Genomic DNA, 20,718 nt, shown 5'->3' with positions numbered 1-20,718 from the left:
ACATCACCTAATCAATATGAGATAGACTTTAATATACCAGTAAGACGCGCAAACGCGGGAAGCGAACGCAGCTGAGACCCTGCAGATCATGTCTGTCTGTCTGTCTGTGTGTCTGTCCCGCTGTTACTGTATATGTGGACCTGGCGGCCCCTTTTGTGCCCATATATGGAGCTGAGTGATTGCTGATGCAACACACTCCATATTTGGACGTATAGCGGGACAGACACACACACAGACAGACATGATCTGCTAGGTCTCATAGTAAGTGCTCACTGCGTTCGCAATTAGCGCCCCTCACTTCACACAGGTGTGATTTTTACCATATCAATTGGGCGTCCCAGAGATAGAAATGCCATTAAATGGGGGTCTATAGACTAATATGCATCACTGCTAACCCTAACCTTAACCAACCTAACCTCAGTAAACTTAAGGCTAGTAAGTAAATCAATCAAGTAAATCAATTCAAATGTATTTTAAATCAAAGGATCATGTTCATTGTTCATGTCCAATTGGCCATCATGTTTCCTTTAACTTCAACTAGAGTCATCATAAACAACAACAACAAACAATAACAAGTGTCCATGAACTGGCATGCAACTGGCATGATCTGTCACAAATATACAGTTCTCTCACCGGCTGTCTCTCCAGCATGTATATGGCTGCACCGTTCTGCTCAGTGTGTGTTGCTCCTGTTTGGATGCTCACTGCTGTTTCTCATGGAGGTTTGTGTGTTTGTGTAGGATTCCTCCTCTCTTCCTGTGTTTGGCCAACACCCTACTCTCAGGTGCAGTGAATGCACTGATGCTGATTAGTGAGGCAATTGGGGAGTGAGTGAGTGAGTGACAATCAGCTGAGTGTCAGTGGCAATGATTGTCAGTCCAGATTTAACCCCTTGCTCTCCATTTCTCCAAGTTGACTTCACAATACCTAAACCTAACCTCAGTAAACTATACCTAAACCTAACCTCAGTAAAACTAACGCAGTGGCTGGGGGGCGTTTCCAAGAACCCGAATCCGAGGACGAAACCATGCTAGCGTTTTCAACAGGTGGTCCGTGGACCACTGCGGTGGTCCGTGAAGGTATTGCATGTGGTCCCTGACCATGCATTTAGTAATGTAGGAAAGTGAAGATTTGTATTTTAAATTATTGTATTGACCACAAGTTGAGAAACAATGCAGTAAATTACATGGTGACATATGATGACGCGTCAATGTTGTCAGTTACTGGGAAGTCGGACGTCAAGAACTTCCACAGAAAAGGGAGGTTGAATCTCAAGGGAAATACATACAGTAAGTTACAATAACATCATGATTTAATTTTTGCAAGGTTAATTCTCCCCCCACACCACGCCAATATTCCCCCTCCCAACACAACAGTGGTCCCCAGGTTGATTCTCAGTCAGGGTGGTGTTCCCTGGTTCATAATCAGTTGAAAACCCATGTCATACATCATCACATTCCGTGCTCAGCCAATCGAATCATCAACTATGGTACACATTCCGTGCTCAGCAAATCAAATCATCATTATTTGGTACACACAAATACACAAAACTGGCCAATCAAATCATCACAAATGTGGTACGCACAAACACTGAGCGTATGATATCAGAAAAGCTCATTTGGATTACCCTATTGCTAAGCACTTTATAATGTTTATAAAACAGTAACCCAGACAGTAGTATGGCTGTAGTCCCAGAAACCATCACAAATGTAATATTATTGCACAGGTTATTTTATATAATACTGTATATATCTTAGGGCTTTGTGTTTTCATGCTCGGTGTGTGTTATGGAAGTGCTGATGTGCTCTCTTCTTTTATCACCAAATTAATCAATCTCAGTAGAGGCACAGTAAAAATACCAGCATTACCGAGATGAACAATAACACAGGGATGAAATAAAACCCTCAAGAGACTTCCCTAGATTTAACATTAGTTTTTTTTTATTTACATGTTATACTCTTACAAAAACAACAGGACTGAAATGTTGGAACACTAGCCAAGATTGAGAACAACCATAAACTTTTACAGTACAGAGTGGTCTGAAATCAGTTTTTAATAGCCAAGCTGTGGAATATTATCCAGTTAAAACACTCAAAACACAGCAAACGTCTGGTCGTCATGTACAATGTGCAGGTTGCGTTATTGTCTGGGATGTTTTCGGACATATTTTCTTAAAACTACTTTCTAAATACAGTATCAAAGACACAAAATACAACTGTTTCAAAGCAGGTTGCAGTCAAGTAACCTACGGTATAAAGAATATGCAATATAGTTATGTATATACACATTGCAGACGGTCACAAAGTGAAGGCTTGCCGAGGCCCACACACTCTGAAAACTAAGGATCTCTATTCACATTAAACAAGAATATCCAAACATGGCATACCCATGAAACAGCAACCATAATACAAAAGTCACCAAAAATATATATATATATATTTATATATGTAGATATGAAGAGCTACCTTTTTTGTTTTTCTCCTATTCTTAAACAAACTTTATGAATCAGGAAATGTATACATCGTCTGTACACTGAAAAGGCATGTACTCCGATTTTGGAAACCATTGCACATAGAAAGGAACTACATAGAAAACAGGAGGAAAAAAAGACATGCAACGAAAAACAAAACAAATTAAGTTGGATAAAAAGGCAGTAACACATAAGGCCATGACAGAGCACACATCACCTCAACTTGGCATCACTGGAACAAGCAGCCAACAGAAGACAAGAAGCTGAACATGCTCTCCGATCCAAACAAACAACTACATGGACATGCAACCTTTCAAATGAACAGACTCACTTCAAAACAACCATTTCTTTGATAACGAAGTGCCATTCATCATTTCACAGATCAAACGGACTTCTCAACTCATCAGTTTCAGTCATATTTGAATAAAACAAATAAATGATACATTCTTTCTATTCATTGTTCAAGAGACAAAATATTGAATTAGAACCGTTAAAACACCTGTCCATTTATTGCACACGAATGATTCACAAAAATATTTCTGGCACTTTTGCGTTTCGACAAACAGCAGCATTTTCTTTATAAAAAGTCATTTGAATACAGACACACACAGCTGAATGGAACAGATGACAAATGTACCACGTACAAATGTAGAATAGAAAAATGTTCTTAAAATTTTCAAAGTCTTAAAATTGTGCAAATCAAGTTAAATAGGTCCATTTAGTAAGGCTAGCCTTTGTTTATGCACAAATACAGTGTTTTAAGGGGCAAAAAAGCACAACCCTTTTACTAAATTAACATGGACCACATAGACTGATTATGTCTTTCACTTATTGTGTGCAATTACTGATTGCCATGATAACTCTCCAGAGAGACAGGGAACATTTGGTCCAATGGGGGAGGGGGAGCTCAATTGACACCCAGATAAGAGGGCAAAATGGCACAACTTTTATAAAGGAAGTCATAGGCTGGAAAGAGATGACAAAAACTCTTTTCAATGAATTTCTGATTATTAGCATGCTATACGAGACATGTTTTTTCTATCATAGCACAATAGCTTTATTCATTGTCGAGTTCACAATCATCTCCTACCATGTATTTAAGGTGGTCTGTATAGTGAACAACATCAATGTTTACGGTTTAGACCGTTTTCAGGAGGCAACCGGTATTAAATTAAGAATGAAGGTTTCACTCAATAAGACAAGTAATAAATATCAGTAGCATTCATCTCATGGATTTACCATGTGTATTGCGTATCATTGTCTTCTTTTAATACAGGCACAACTATGCTGATCAGAATGACTATTATGGTGGCACAATACAGCTAACAGAACCCCAAGGTTTTGACCAACAGTCAGCAGGAAGAAAACGAAAATCAAAATAAGTAGCAATGAATAGGGCTGCACAATATCTGGTACATACTTATCGTTCATTTGTAACAACCTGGTGTGGTTTTATATCAAGTGCACATCGCCTATTCCCGCTGAGGTCACTCACAGTCATTTTTGTCCTGAATCTATCAGCCGTAGAGGTGCTGGTGAGACAGGTGAATAGAAAAGTGCAACAACAAAAAAAAATCCCAAAATAATCAGTGACTCTATTGGCAAAACAGTAACTTTATCCAGATGCAGGCTACGCCCCCCAAGTGCTAAAGAAGTTAGTGTAAAGAGGTTTCTAAATAAATATGATGGCTGATTTTATCACAAAGCTTATTTTTGTTAATACTGTGCAGCCCTAGCAATAAAAAAATGTATACCTTCAGAAATGGTACGGTACAAAGAAACAAAAACTTCTGTGGCTCAACCGGGTCCATAACGACTCACAGTACATACACCCACAGACGTGCACAAACACGCGCTGTCGTTAAAGCATCATATCACACAGCCTGGTGTGATTTGAGACGATATCTGCTCTCCCAGGTATCCGCAAGTGATCCGTGTCTCTGCTTCTATTTGGCTCTTAGCAGATTGCAAATTCTTACTCGGGAGGGATTCAATTATTTGCCTTTTTACCACGTTACGTTCTCTGCTGGCTAACAAATACTTTTGGCCCAAATAATGCTGGAAGCTATAGTCATACTATATAATCAAAGATTATTATATTAGTGGAGTCCAGAGGGTTCAACCAGGTAACGTAACATGTATGTAGACAGAAACTGAATTGCAATGTTCAATTGCAATCAGTTAAAATGCGGCTCATGAGTTGTGGAACTGGCAAGTCATTCCCTCCTTATACAGCGCCTCCTTTCATGTCTTTCCTATTGTAGCATTAAATAAAGCAGACGTGGCTTCACAAATATACAAGAGAAGATAGAAACATGTGGCTGTAAAAGTGATGCACTACAAATTGACAAACAGTCTTTAAGGACAAGCTGGCCTGAGACAACCAGAGGCTAGATGCGACATGAAATGCTACATGCCCATGCCTTAGAACGTGTATTCGAGAGTATAACGCTGTTTGATGTGGAAAGCAATACGTCCTGTACGATTAATCGGAAAAAAGATCGCCATCTAGATTCAGTAATCTCATTTCAAAATTTGAGCAAAAGAATGATGCAGCACTAGTTGGCTGTCCAATTCGTTTTAGTTACTCTTATGTTAAAAGAGAGACTTTACTTTTAGAGGTTTAAGTCAAGCACTTTGATGTGTGTTAGCCACAGTAGTTGGCTCCAGTTGCCACATTTTGAATGTAGTAATGTTCAGCAACTACAGACTAAAGATAATCAATATTTTTATGGAAAAGAATTGTGAGAATTTGTGAGAATCGTGATCTTAATTCTTGTGGAGGAAAATTGAGATTCACATTTGAGCAAGAATCGTGGGTCACTAGAAAGTATTGCAACTCTACTTTCAGTGGACGTGATTTTCTTTGATGGCAACAGTTATTTAAAGTGAGTTTTGTGAATCAGAGAAAGCCATCATATAATTTAAAATCAATGGGGCAACTTTTTTGGTTTTGAACCAACTGAAACAACTAAATGGACATTAGTGTAACAGAAATACATACAAGTTATAGCACTGATATCTGAAGGGGAAAACAGCATTTCTCCGTCAATGCCATTTGCCTTTTTTTTGCCATTTCATTGCCTTTTTTTAAAAAACATTTAAAAAGTTGTCTCGTGTTCATATTGATAGAGTAATACACATACACACACCTGACAAGTCACACTTCACAACAGCCAACACACATAGCATTCAAATATTTAAAGTACAGTACAGGCTTTTGAAATATAGATGAAGAATAGTAAGTTGCCAGTTAGGACTGGCACTGAAGGAGCAACACGGTCTCTGCCCAGACTACCATCAGCGCTAGGAATAAAGAGCTAACTGCTTTATTTTTGATTTTTTGATTTGTCACATGTTGACAAAGTCAACACTCCTCCTTCCCCTACAAATTACTTGTCGAAATGGGGGGGGGGGACACACACATCTCAGGCACTTTCCAAAAGGGAGGGTGAAGGCTAGGGACTCGTACTGACTTGTAATTGGCTGGGGAGGGAACGTCTTGAAGACTTGTCGTTACTCGATGGTGATGGACGCAAGCTCCTTGGTCGGGGCGTGCTGCTGCTGCTCCTCCTCGCCGCCACAGTCCACCGGGGAGTTAGCGCCTCGCTTGGCCTCCTCCGTCAGCACGGCGGTGACCTCCGCCTCCAGCTTGAGGCAGGTCTGGGCCTCCAGAGGGTCCAGGGGGTCCGGAGACAGGAAGCCGGGGGAGCTTTCGCAGTTCTGTGTGGAGGAGGAGACGACCTGGGAAATGACGGGCAACTGGACCGAGGAAGAGGACGCGGCGTTGTTGGCGATGGACGTGGAGGCGGCGCCGCCGCCGGGGAAGGCCGGGTGGTGGTGGGGAGGCTCCTCCAAGTCGTACTGGACCCCCAGAGCCTCCTCTTCCTCCTGCACCTGGCTCAGGTAGTCGGGCACGAGGAAATCACTGCAGGGTGCGAAGAGAGAGGACATAAGAGAGACGGGAACCCAGAGGACGTTATAAAATACATGAATCAATGTCCCAAAAGGCTTCGGTTATTACTTAAAACACATTGTCCCATGTGTCTCTGTTTTGGGCTTTTTTCTTTTTATTAATGTAAAGAAAAAACATTTGCATGTAAAAATGGCTATTTTCGCTATCCGTTGTGCATGCAAATATACAGGGCTTAAGTGGCTTATGTTTGTTCTGAAATAGTGAGAACATTTTGTTTTCAACTAATTGCAGCCGGGTCTTCGGGTATTTATCATTTTTTTTAGAAAAGTAATGCCTCATTAAAATGTCGTTAAGCGTCATGCACAGAACATAGGCTGATCTATAATATAAATATTGTGAGCTTGTACATGGATTTTCATATTTTCAGTGCACGACACTGGTGTGCAACCAAGACAACCAACCAAGACATAAGAGGTTGTCAACTACTGCAAACATACCTAATGGAGGATTAAAGTGATTCTTAAGTGCCAATCAAAAACATTGTTTATGAGGCATTAAATTGGAGAACCACCATGAAACTTTTCCAAAACAAAAACAAAACCATTTTGAACAAATTCCGACCACATCTTCATTATGCGGTCAACCATTATGTACGTCGTTATGTGACCCATCCCTGTAGCTTTAGAATCCTTTTCACTGTGACTGACTATGCTAACGGCTCGAGACCTCAGTATCCAGGACAAAATGTTAAGGTTAAAGCCTATGTGTTATTGTGTGTGGCAAAGACTAACGCTTAATGGCATATGGTAATCTATCTGCAATATGACAAGCTGGTCTGGAAATAAGCACTTTAAAGAATACAATGCAGTTAACATATCTTTTTACAAGAAGCGTGTGGACGGGAGTTAAGAGTCTTAACCCATTTTGGGCGGGAACCCCTTTTGGTGTTATAAACATTATGTTATAATTTAGCTATTGAAAAATAGCAGATCTACAAGCTCATAGCGCGCTACGAGCTTGTAGGTCTGCTATTTTTGAAGAATCGTGAATATATACATATTTGAATATATATTCTTTCAGAGTTTCAGTTTTAAACTCAAATCTTGGAACAACATATTTTCAGATGGGGGTCGGCGGCATATTACATATAATTTTTGGGGTCCTTGACATGAAATATTGAGAACCACTGATATAGAAACATGAGGTTTTTCAGGAAAAAAGGACATTTAAAAAAATACTTTTTATATATTTCGACGCCAGGCATAAATGGGTTAACCGGCTTGCCAGAGAATTTTCCACAGAGTTATGATGTCAGGCGTAGACATTCTACTATAAAACTCTTGAGGAGTCGATGGCCCGTTTGAGCCCAAGCCGACCTGTGAGGGCTTGAGTTGATTAAGAAGTGGAAAAGTCTGGGATATAAAAGCACACAGCCACTTTATAAAAGACTTAAGACTGGGCTGTGTCCTCCTACTATGGCTTCTGTGGACTGGCTTGTTCATACAAAAACAACCCCGTTCGGCAGCAGCGAATGAAACTGCATTAGGAGTTCGATATCAATACGGAAGCCAATATGAGGATGACTCAATCGTGTCACTTGTGGTTTCAAGTCGCAAGTTAATTCACGTGTGGTTGATAAACCATTTTCTAGACACACCCACAGAGTAATATTAACCCATTTAGGCCTGACCTCAAAATTAAAAAAGATTTGTCTAAATCCTCCAGTTTTCTGAAATAAATATTTTCACGATTTTTCAAAAATAGCAGACCTACAAGCTTGTAGCGCACCACTTGGTGGCGCGCTATGAGCTTGTAGATCTGCTATTTTTCAATAGCTAAAGCATAACCCCTAGCATATGCTAGGGGTTCCCCCCCAAAATGGGTTAAGATTACAGTTGTTTGTGCTGCAGAACAATAACAAAGCTTTATTGGACTACAGACTTGAAGATATTAATTGTACTGTAAAGTACACATGTCTGCCGTCTCATCAAATCAACTAATTTAGGATAATTAACTTAATTTCTTTGGGATACACATCACTTCCAGTATATGGAATTGAGTCCTTGACAGTGGGGCGAAGCCATCAGCTTTGTCAATGGACCTTAAACCTGTGGTTACACCTGGATTGAAACACCTCTACACATACCCCCAAAACACTTCAAGGGCACTTGATATAGTGATTAAAACAAACAAACAAACAAACAAACAAACAAATGAATTCATCAGTGACAAACAAATCAATCAAATGCACCCTCAGGGGATTGGATTTTAGAAATTAAGCTGAAGAGATATCTTCAGATCCAGGCATTGACTGTCTGTAGTAAATGATGTTGGGGGTACTGTGCCGCCCGGACTCCTCACCTGCTCTGGAAGTAGTTTGCTAGCTCGGATGCTTCATGGTTCAGACTCCTCAGGTGAACAATTAAATTGCCAGAGTTGGTGAACATGGCGCCACACGTTTTGCACTCGTAAATCCGCGGCTTGCGGATTATATGTCGGGAGACCCTCATGTGGTGCTTATATTCACCGAAGGACGTGAACGTGGCACTACAAATCTGGCACCGGAAACAGCGTTTACCTTCGTGCTTTAGCCGGTGCATCTTTAGCGAGTAGGCCCGCGTGAACTTTTTCCCACAGCGGTCACACTGGAAGGGCTTAATACCTAAGGGGGAAAAGAGGGGAGTCAGTTACACCTCTTGTATCATATATAAATACGCCATTGAACTTGTTTCAGTGATTATAATCATCACATACACAAATTATATAAGTCGGAGCACTTTATTAAACTGCTTCTGGCCTTAAATTTAACATACTCAAATTGACGTGTAATGAAGGATTTCCAGCACTTGTACAACCCCTATTAACCCATTTTAGGCGGGAACCCCTTTTGGTGTTAGCATTACATTATGCTTTAGCTATTTAAAAATAGCAGATCTACAAGCTCATAGCGCGCGCTACGAGCTTGTAGGTCTGCTATTTTTTTGAAAAATCGAAGAACGACTGACATAGAAACATAGCTTTTCCAGAAAATTGTCATTTTCAAACAGACATTTTTAGAATCTGATCTCAGGTCAGAATGGGTTAAATAAAGACAAACTACTGCAACAGCTGTTGTTTGTGACTCGGTGTCTTTGTGAAGAATTCACCGTCCTTTACCATCACACACAGCTCAGTTCTAGCGTGTGTGTGCGTGTGTATGTGCGTGCGTCTATTGGCATGATGAGTGTGTATTTTCCCCTTAGACAGAGCATTGTGTGTTTTCCAAATTAGTGTTCTGTGGAATGCCCCGACTCTGGATATTAAAGCCTCATCTATTCCACTCATCACAACGTCAAACAGAGCAGAGTTCATGTAAATACCACACAGTGTTAAACTATTCTCCAGGTAGATACAGGCACGGCTAGTCGGCTACTATTGTAAACCACCGGTGTGTTGACACAGATATAATAAATGTCAATGGCATTTACTAAACCTCTGCACTTTTAAATAAACACTTCATGAGTGCACAGTTTAAGGCCAACTATAATCGTAACACAATATAGCCACTGGTGGAGCCATTTAAACATAAGCGGAGAATAAATGTCCTAAAACCCTCACAAAGCGGCATGTTTTCAGAAGCTGGCCTCGGAGACTTAAACACATTTGAACGCCTAACCTAATGCAAAGTGTTTCTTTTCTTACCAGAGTGTATGAGCATGTGCTGCTTCAGGTTCTGAATGCGTGTGAATCGCACTCCACAGGTGGGACACTGAAAGGGCCTGTCAGGACCGTTAGTACCTGGGCGGGCCGAGGGGCTGATGTACAGATGGTAGGGGTATTGGATCCCTTCCAGCCTGAAATAAGCAAAACACATTACACGATAATGTGAGGAGGAGGTTTCTGGGTGAAACATGTACAGCCACAGGGGCTTCAGTCTAACCTTTTACATTGATTCACACTGGTGCGCCTAACGGTTTTATTGAGGTGCACCAGCACATCATTTGGGTGCCCAACATTTTGTGCCTTTGGTTTATTATGTAAATGATAGTCAACAGGAATAATGAATAAAGGACGCTTGCAGAGTTGTTGTTGTTTTTTTCACCTGGTGCCAATTGCCTAAACTGTAGTAATCCAGGGCACTACTCTCCCTCTGCCAACCTGGGGAGAGCCCCGAACTGAGCTCATGCTTCCTTCAATGCATGAGGAGTAAGCAGGCCGCTTCTCATCACCTGATTAGGTTAGGGACGTAGCACGTGGAAGAAACACGTTATTCCAACCAGTTCCTTACTTCCTTTCCCCTCCACCAGGTGCCCCGGGCTGACCAGGGGGAGGCAGTATAGAGACCAGGATTACTGCATGTTTTTGTGAGGGTACCTACCCTAGGGGTCACGGGGAGAACATGCAAACTCCACACAGAACTTTACTTATTTCTATGACATTTAGATGCCTATATTATAATCAGTTTTGACTGTGAAAGGGCTGTATGGTGTTATTCCATTAGCGTGGAGGTTCAAGAGATGGTGATTCCTGTAAGCCACTACAATAGTTTGAATTTAAATAGGAAAACATTGCGCGCACACACACACACACACACACACACACACACACACACACACACACACACACACACACACACACACACACACACACACACACACACACACACACACACACACACACACACACACACACACACACACACACACACACACACACACACACACACACACACACACACACACACACACACACACACACACACACACACAGTGGGGTTACTTGTTTATTTGACTCAAATTTTCTAATAGCACTTATGTGCATATCGTTGTGAACCAAAGTTGTAGCAGAGGCTGTGCACTTGTTCTCATCAATACACCATCAATTGGAGTAAATGGAATGACAAGCCACCATGAGAACACTGAACTTGTGAGTGACAGAGAGAGTGAGACTTTATCTGTCCTGAGTAGACACTCAGACAGACAGTGGCAGTAATTACCAATTAATTAAATGGTCTACTGCTGGACCAGTGGACCAGTGTAGCAGAGTGGCTCACAGTCTCAGCCTGATGGCCTCAAAAGTCCAATATCTCCCCCGAGCCATAGGCAATTGCATGTGGCTTAATGGTTAAGATTTTGGTTTTACGCACGGGAGACCCGGGTTCGATTCCAGGGGGTTACACCCGCAAGTGTTCTGGAAAATTCTTGCCTTGATTTTACCCAATCAGCCAACACTTATTCTCAGGCTGTGTACCTCCACCACCAAATTGCAAGGTTATGTTTAGGTTTATATTAGAGATGATTAAGGTTATTGGCACACTTGGGGCAAGGGTCTGCCAATCCTAACAAGAGAAAGGATTTGTACCAGCCTTTGAAACAGTGCTGCTTGAGTTGACTCAAGAGTTGCATTTCTCTTTCGCTAGTTCAATGTCAGCACACTAACGCTTGAAGGTTTCGCTGTTGCTCTCCCGGTGGATCTGTGTTAAGACACAGAGGAGAGAGGTTCCTCTGTGCTTTCACAGAGGAAGTGCTGCTTGCCACCAACAAGGGTCGCTATTGTGTCAAACGTGTATAGTATGATACTATAATGATAGTAGAACTTTCAATATGATGCCATTAGGAGAAAGGTCTGGCTAGATGTTAGATTTTAATAGTCTACTGACGCATTCACTTCAGGTTAAGTGCATGTTCAGCGCTCATATCAAGTTCATTGTGTATTCATCGATCTCATGACCTGAGGCCTTTGTGCCGTTTCCCGGCAACGTACTATCGTTTGTCATGCTTTTGCTATTGAAACATAACATCATGTCATGATGACCTAAGCAGGTGTGGTACAGACGCGTACTGCCTGGTGAAGTAAAGGATGAGCTATACATTTCCCATTTAATTGTTCAACTGCAAGTTTCAACAAATCATGTTACCTTTCATCGTCTTCTACGTGTCCTCCGGCATTAGACGTGCTTTGCATGGATGGCAATCCCTCAGATACTCCCTCATCCATCGACCCTGTGGAGAGAACAGACGGAGACACTTGTTCACAGCTGTTTCACAGCTATTCTGTGATGAGTAATTCACTCCTGGTAAGCACTGTGTAATATGTTAGCGTCATTTAGAAAGCTCACCTATAGAGGAGGACTGCGGGCTGATGAGGAGCTCTTCCTGCACCTGTTCGCTCCCTGGTACCGTCTGCTGGTCGCTCAAAGAGCTCTGGGAGGCGCTCACCGGCTGGGAGGAGTTCTCCTGCGCCTCCTCGTCGCTGAGTCGCTCCACCTTCACCCTCACGTCCTCTTCCTCTGCCGGCACGGGCGACGAGACGGCCTTCGAACTCTCGCAGGTCAGGAAGTCACTGAGCCGCCGGGCCACTGCCACCTCCGACGTCCCCGCTGCGGCCTGCTCCAGGCAGCGGGGGCTCTCTGGGAGTTTGGGTTTGTCCGAGTGGAACCTCCGGTCGATACCAAAGGGGAAAGTCCACGGAAAGGCCAGGGATGAGTCCATGGGCTGGGCTGCGCCATCCGAGAAAGAAGGCGAGGGGTTTGCTATCTGAGGGGAGGTGGTCACCATCTGTGTAGGACATTTAAGCGGGCTCTCGGGCGACGCCATGATGGCGAAGGTCTTGCGTTTCCGCCGCGACTCGCGGCTCACCGGGATGTTCCTCTCCATCACGCTGCAGTCGGACGACACAGGCGACAAGCTGCCATCCAGGGGAGTCAGAGTACAGTTCGATGAAGCACCTTCGGGCACCAAGTCGTGCGGGTTGGCTACAGCCATGCTGTTGTTACTTGAACTCCACAGGATACTGGACTTCATGAATTCTGAACACGTGCTAGCCACGGCAAACATCTGCATGTAACTGGCGGCGGCCAGGACGTCGATAATGTTCTCTGTGCTGATGGAGAGGGTCGAGGTGTAGGCGTATTCCAGGAGAGGGGTGAAACCGCTTACCGTCACATGGTGCAGGTCCAGGACAAACTTGTCCTCTTCTTCGGGCCGGCCAACCAGCTTAGAGCGGAAGAAGTCGCTGGAGCAAGCTAGCACCACCTTGTGGGCCAAGAAGAGCTTGTCCTGTACCCGGATAGTGATGTCACACAGGTGGCCCTCGTTGCGCAGTGCGTTGAGCTTTTCCAGCATCTCCTGGCTGTGAGACGCCGAGCTGTGGGTGAATGTTTTGACCCCCATGTTGGAGTCAGCTATCCCTCCAGACAGTTGTGGATGACGTCCTCCTGTAGGGACGGACAGGGACAATGAAGACACTTTACTTTCTGTGTTTTATTTACTACCTTTACTACTTTCTTAGTTTTTAGGTACGCCTAACGCCTATTAATTTTTTTCCTTTTTATTTCATTTTATTGACAATGACTACAGGAAGGCAGGACAAATCCACTTTTGTTTTTGAAATGTTAAAGTGGCAGTGAAAGACCCTGGTATGGAAAGTATGAGTACCGATATTCAGTCTGCTCTGCTGCAGTGTAACTTAACAAGGATATTACTCCATATACTACTTAGGAAATCACTTTTAGTACCATGCAAAAATAAATTAACTGTCTCACACACACACACACACACACACACACACACACACACACACAAACTCAATTCCTAAACAACGCAGTGGTTTCTTTCTCTGAATGCTCTAAAAGTGCAACTCTCATACTACAACTCTTACTGCTGCAAATTAGTCTTTAACCAATTTGCTGTGCTCATGTTGCGGCATTAGTAATGCACTCCTTTTGTGGCTTCTTGCTTACTTGGTCTCATTAGTAATACTTCCTCAAACTGAATAAAATAATCTATCATTAAAACAAACCACAGAGTACAGCACAACAGGAGCTTTTCTTTGAAGCAACTTCTGTACAATAACCTAGAATAGGTTCCACAGATTAGGTACGTGGTCAAGCAGAGATTGGAAGACAAGCATACGACAATTCAAGTAAAGTTGTTATCTACTGGGAATTACAGGTCATATAATATAAATATTATATGGGGAGGGTGGTTTGAATAAAAATATGTTGGTAGGTTATATGCTCAGTTTTAAGCTTTCAACATTTAAAATACTAGTGCACCGAGTCAGTAACAATGGAAGTTGCAATGAGGTGCATACTTAGTTTGGACTAGTCATTGGTTAGACATGGGTTAAGATTAGGTTTAGGTGTGCTGCCCCGTGGGAGGTTAGGTTTAGGGTGAGGGTTTGAGATAGGTTGTAGTTGTAGGACTAATGACTGGTCTCTAACCAATGACTAGTCTAAACCAAAAACTGTCTAAACTAAGTACTGCACCCGTTGCAATACCCGTTGTACCCGTTCCACCCTGTCCGTGTCCCTTTTATACCCATATATGGACATTTCTGTATCTGTCTCTCTGTGTCCTTTATTCCTATATATGGAATGTGATCACTCTATTCCATTTGTTGTGATGTCAGAACAGGCCAGCTCCATATATGGACCTTGGGCATGGGCCCTGTCCAGAGCCCGGGCAGAGGCCTTTTGTGGTGGTTCTGGACATCCGTGGGTCCGACGGACTCGACACCAGGCACTGCACTCCCTGTGGGGGTGTAGAAGGTGTGTGTCCAATTTGGTTCTCGAGTTACGTGCATTACAGCCAAACACACGTACGTACGTACATACATACAGACAGACACAGACGTGGTGCAGTTATAGATAGATACATATTGTGAAACGCTGAGGCTCTACCAGTAGTCACAGCACAGCCAATAATAGAGATTCATTTTTCATAATAACGCCAAACCACCCCTAGCTATTTAAATACACATTGCGTGATCAACATGTTGTGAGCTTGTAGATCTGCTATCTTAACTATCTGTCAAATAATAGTGCTAATGCCTTGCCCATTATGACATCATAGGGAGGCCAGGTTGAAAAGTGGTTAAATGTTGGATGATGACACAAGAGAAAACTGGGTTATATGGACAAAGTGAGAGGCGCAGGGAGCTTTCAATGGGGAAGTGGTGGTGAGAGGGGTGAGAGCAGGGTAGACAGCGCCGGGGATGAAATGCCAAGTTACGTAACAACAATCAAAGCAGATGCGCAGCGGCGCAGGCCAGACCCATGTGGAGGCCAGCGCACTACAGGATGCTGCACAGCTGTCTGTGAGACATGTGGGTTCTCTGAGGCATGAGATTTTCCATCAAACAAACGCTCAAGTCGAGGGGCTCTCGCAGGGAGCTTGCCGCTACCCTGCACACAGACAGAGACCAAGGGAAAATACTCTGGGGCCATGTTGGCCCAGTACAGCCAATGTAAATTACAGGGCCGAGGCGGAGGCTTGCTAACCTGCCACACACAAACGGGGCTCACATTATTCACCGGAGGTTTGTTATACCTTAATGCCTTGCAGAAATTTGCCACGTTTATATAAGTAGACCTACCGCCGGCGTGGGTTCTGCACTTTCACTGACAGATGATAACAAAGCACAACCAATTTCACACAAAATAAATAAATAATATTTTTTGCCACTATTCAGCCGAATAGTGGCAAAAATGCATATTGGGAATTCAGTTCGGCTGATTTTAGAGAGCCGAAACCAAATAGTCAAAGAACCGGTGTTACCTTTTGTAACCTATTGCTTTGTTGTGATGACGTGATCAAAATGTAATCATGCTTTTTGCCATTATCATGTAGCTCTACAAAAAAGGTATGGCCATGACAGCAATGGTACAAAAACTGGTAAAAATATAAAATGATAATATAATATTATAAGTATTTTAAGGAGTTTAAGTATCTCTGGATCTTGTTCACGAGTGAGGGGAGGACGGAGAAGGAGATCAGCCGGCGAATCGGAGCGGCAGGGGCAGTAATGCAGTCGCTGTACCACACTGTTGTGACGAAAAGAGAGTTGAGCCAGAAGGCAAAGCTCTCTGTCTACCGAGCAATCTTCGTTCCTACTCTCACCTATGGTCATGATGATATTGAAAGAATAAGGTCACAAATACAGAGTGTGGCCGAAATGAGTTTTCTCCGACGGGTGGCTGGCATCTCCTTTAGAGATAGGGTGAGAAGTTCAGTTACGCGAGGGAGACTCGGAGTAGAGCCGCCTGGAAAGGAGCACGCTTAGGTGGTTCGGGCATCTGGTTAAGATGCCTCTCGAGCGTCTCCCTAGGGAGGTCCTCGACGCACGTCCCACTGGGAGGAGACCTCGGGGCAGACCAAGGCGCAGATGGAGGGATTACAGCAACTCACTGGCCTTGGAACGCCTCGGGATCCCCCAGGAGGAAGTTTCTAATGTTGCTCTGGAGAGGAATGTCTGGAGCTCTCTGGTGGAGCTGTTGCCCCCGTGACCTGACTACGGATAAGCAGTTGAAGATGGTTGGATGGATGGATAATATTAATCATATGCGGCTATTCAGTATTCGGTATTCAGCCAACTGTTTTCTTTATTCGGTAATCGGTTTCGGCCAAGAATTTCCCATTCTGTGCATCCCTAATGAAAATAAAAACATACAAAATATGTGAGCCTTCCATAGCTAAAACCAAACTAACGCATAATAATGACATTTAACAATTTGATTTATATGTCGAAAGCACAACTTACAAGTCAATACAAAAACTGCTACAAGGATGAAACCAGAAAAGTACTAAGATTTGTTTACATCAGGGTCCTCCATTTTCAATTAATCAGAACATTTAAAGACGTACAAATATATATTGCTTATGTAGATCACAGTAGATGTAAGTACAACAACAGAGAGTCAGCAATGCTCCATTCATGATGTTTGTTTGGATGGAGCCGAGGGGGCGTGGCTCAGGATCTGGTACTTTCACTGTGTTTACATCCACGCATCAGCAAGCGACAACACAACACGTCCTAAAGTCACTGGCGTAAACACGGGAACAAAGTGCTGTCTTGCCAGTCGAATCGCTCCCACAAAAAGCTCACGGTTACGTTTCAGATCACAGGCAAACAAAAAAAACAACGTAGTGCAGTTTCTTCTACCAAAATGTTTAACAAAAGAAATGTCTGCGCAACAACATGAACACAAAAAAGTCGTTTAGCGAGCCAGCATTAGCTGTAGTAGCTGTGCTAGCTGGCTAACGTTAGCAAAGTTGGTGTAAATAGCTATTAGCTGCGTAGGTAGCGAGGCTAACAGGACACAACCGAAAACAAAGACAAGCTAATGTACATATTGTGTCCAGACATGTCCCAGACAGCCAGGGAAGGGAACCACAACGGCAAACACGGCACCTGGAGTCTCGGAGATGCCCCTGAAATAAGAGGGAAGGGGACAAAAATGTCCCTTACACATTCAACAGAGTGGCAAGAATGCGTCCTTTTCCTGCACTGCAGACAGCCACGTAGCCTCTGTATACACAACGATGTTGTTACTGGTGTTATTCTACAGATGGAATGTATTTACCTTCTGTATCCAGGCCTTTAATAGTTGAGGTGGAGTCCAAAATCGGTTAAAAATGCAAAGCCTCAGCTGGCTGGGGAAAGCCAACGGCACTTGGTGAAATCTCGCGATGCCATTGGAAGCTGACACGAGATTACTCCAAGTATCGCGCGATTGCTAACCACAACAACAACAAAGGATACTATTAATAATAATAATAATAATAATCACACCCGTGTGAAGTGAGGGATGCTCTAGTTACGTCACCAATAATAGTGGTCCCTTATTGGCCAAGGGCCAAGGCCAAGTTTGTGCTTGAAATGTACTGTAATTCTGCAAACTGTTAATAAATATTTCAATCAATCAATCAAGGGTTTGCACCGACATACCAACAGCCGATTTGCTCAGGCACATATGACGTAAATTCTCCATTCATTGTCAATGGCATTTAATGTTTGTGTTCAGATAGAGGGCTCCATTTTTGTCACCGCTAAACCCCTTATCCCTAAACTTCTTTGCCTTTTTTACTATTTTGAAAAACATTTTTTAATAGTTCAACAGCAACTAGCCAATCTACATTGACACGTTGTGAGCTTGTAGCCTGGCCATTTTAACTATTCGAAAATGTTTAGCAAAATAGTAAAAAAAAAAAAAAGGCAAAGCAGTTTAGGGATAAGGGGTTTAGTGGTGATGAAAATTGAGCCCAGTATCTAGACTATCTAGCTGTTTATAGGAGGGGGTAGCGCCCTTCAAGAATAATAACTAGAAATGCACTGCATGGTGCCAACTTGCGCCTTGCAAGTAGGTCATACACATGGCCTACTTGTGCGCAAGCAGAGCTCGCAAGTACTGCTACTAACTAATGTCTATTAAGTAACTGCTGTCTATTAAGTAACTGCTGTTCTTTATACCTTATACCATCTTGAAACGTACCTTAGTTACGTCACTCAACTATCAACAGCAAATTGATTGGCAAAATTAGTGACAAAGTGAGTTTAAGGTCGTTTATCGTCGTTTAATGCTATCAAATACAACTTTTCTGTTCGGATGTATGGGCTGTCAAGGCCAGAAAGTAGTTTTTTGCCACTCAGTAGGCGTTCCTACATAACTTCCGGGTTTGATGATGATGTTTGATGATGTTGAGCTTCGGCTGCATGGTACTACTAATATCACCCTTACTACATGCCATCTGACGGGTTTTCTTTTTGGCGAACTCCGGGCGCGTTCCTGTGGGTCTGGAAGTTCCGGGGACTGTAGCGGACCCAGCTGGCCAGTAAGGTTGAAGACTGACTGATGATTTTGACTGATACTTTATTTCAAAATTCACCGTAGAAACTGAGAAAAGATAAATATACATAACATAAGTAAATCAATAAATCCATAAACAAACACAGTACAGGTTGAGACATATGCATATACAGTAGACCTAAACAAACAGCATAAATGTTCACATGAACCAATAATTAAAGTTAATCACGGTTTACTTTTTACTGTGAAACATAACTCAAAACCCCTTTGTATCAGCCATGACAAACCCCACAACAATAAGCCAATCAAATTCATAACCAGTGAAAATACAAGATATGACAAATAAAAGTATTAACCTTGTTCCCCTTCCAGCTAGGCGCTAATAAAGTGGCATGTGCAGTTTGTTCCAGGGCTCTTTGGCCATCCGTCCTTAGTTCCTTCCTTGACAAACTTCTCCATGTGTTGCCATTCCTTCTCATGGCAGTATCTGTTCCTCAATCCTCTTACCACTGAGGTTGGCAGGTGGCATTTATGATCAAGTGCTGCTATCTGCAGCCCCATCCTGGGCGTTGTCCTCACAGTCACAGGTGAACTTGATCATTTCAATTAAACTGATTTGGCCCTGTGGGCAGGAAACCCTTACAATGAAAGCCCTGGAGAACTGACTTGGGGCAGGAAACGCTCAAAGAAAACACAAATTAATCATGGAAACAGCCCTGTGGGTCTGTTACAGGGACCCCCACGCGGAGTTGCACCACTCAGTTCACACGGGTGTGATTTTTGTTTGACATCTTAATGGCTTTGTGCTTGTGGGGTTTCAGTCCAAAATATGTTACATTTCCATATTTGCCTTATTTGCGATGCATTTCAATTTGTGGATTTTACGAACCAACCAAATAACCAATTTATTAATAAAAACATCATATATATTTTTAATTATTGTTATTTTTATAAAATAAAAGATAGGCTGCATTTTTCTTCTTCTCGAGACACATTTTAGCACTGGTCACACATTTCAGGCAATTAATATAATACAAATGTTTTTGTAGATCATTTGACTAAATGATTGTGTTTGTCCATGTAGAGCCGCCGTACTTCGGTGGGCGTTACAGGTAGGCTACCGGTGTTTTGAGTGACAGGTTCCTGCACGTCATGAGTCAGTTGTAAATATACCCCTGTATGTGGAGAACGCAATAAACCAGCAGTCTGATAAACCCGTCTGATTCTTATCCTCCTGCCCTACAACCTGACTAGTTTTACATGGTGTCAGAGCACGGAACGAACCCATCGCCTGTAAGGGACTTTATTTTCGTTTTACCGAAGATATATTTTGTTTTTTCCCCGGAGCCGTGCCCAGCCGACAGCGCGCTAGTGTCTGGACATGGCGGAAGGATTTCGGAGACCTGACCCTTTGCTCTTCAACGAGAATGTTGCCGAGAATTGGCGCATCTTCGAGAGGGAGTATGATATCTTTATCGCTGCTGCGCACTACGACAAACCGGCCAGGACAAAGGCTTATATCCTTCTCAACATCGCTGGACCAGAAGCCATTGAGCGGGAGCGCTCATTTGTTTACGCGGCCGAGGTTCGCGCGGCGGCAGGAGATGGCGGCGGTGTGATCACCCCTGGGGAGTCCAGAGAGGACCCGGAATGCCTGAAGGCGAAGTTTCGAGAGATATGCAACCCTCAAAACAACAAGACGTTGGAGAGGCACAAGTTTCACACCAGGAATCAGCGTACAGGTGAGAGTATTGAATCATTCAT

At 42.9% G+C, this 20,718-nt stretch overlaps 1 protein-coding gene across 2 annotated transcripts; it reads right to left on the bottom strand.

The window, feature by feature from the left end:
* Positions 1–1,943: 1,943 nt before the first annotated feature.
* zbtb44 (zinc finger and BTB domain containing 44) lies at positions 1,944–17,829 on the bottom strand. Of its 2 annotated transcripts, XM_080772272.1 has the most exons (7): positions 17,731–17,829; positions 12,484–13,581; positions 12,283–12,367; positions 10,068–10,219; positions 8,748–9,048; positions 5,947–6,398; positions 1,944–4,725 (listed from the first exon to the last, which is right to left on the bottom strand). In XM_080772272.1, the coding sequence occupies exons 2-6, from the start codon at positions 13,535–13,537 to the stop codon at positions 5,987–5,989; spliced, it is 2,004 nt and encodes a 667-aa protein (XP_080628398.1). In that variant the 5' UTR covers positions 13,538–13,581; positions 17,731–17,829; the 3' UTR covers positions 1,944–4,725; positions 5,947–5,986. The 2 variants fall into 2 exon arrangements, with proteins under 2 accessions (XP_080628398.1, XP_080628397.1); XM_080772271.1 differs by having other exon boundaries at positions 1,944–6,398.
* Positions 17,830–20,718: the final 2,889 nt, after the last annotated feature.

Source organism: Protomyctophum bolini (assembly GCF_963924005.1).
Source record: "Protomyctophum bolini genome assembly, chromosome: 9".
In the NCBI taxonomy this organism is placed as follows: Eukaryota; Metazoa; Chordata; class Actinopteri; order Myctophiformes; family Myctophidae; genus Protomyctophum; species Protomyctophum bolini.
This window is presented reverse-complemented; position numbering and strand designations above follow the sequence as displayed.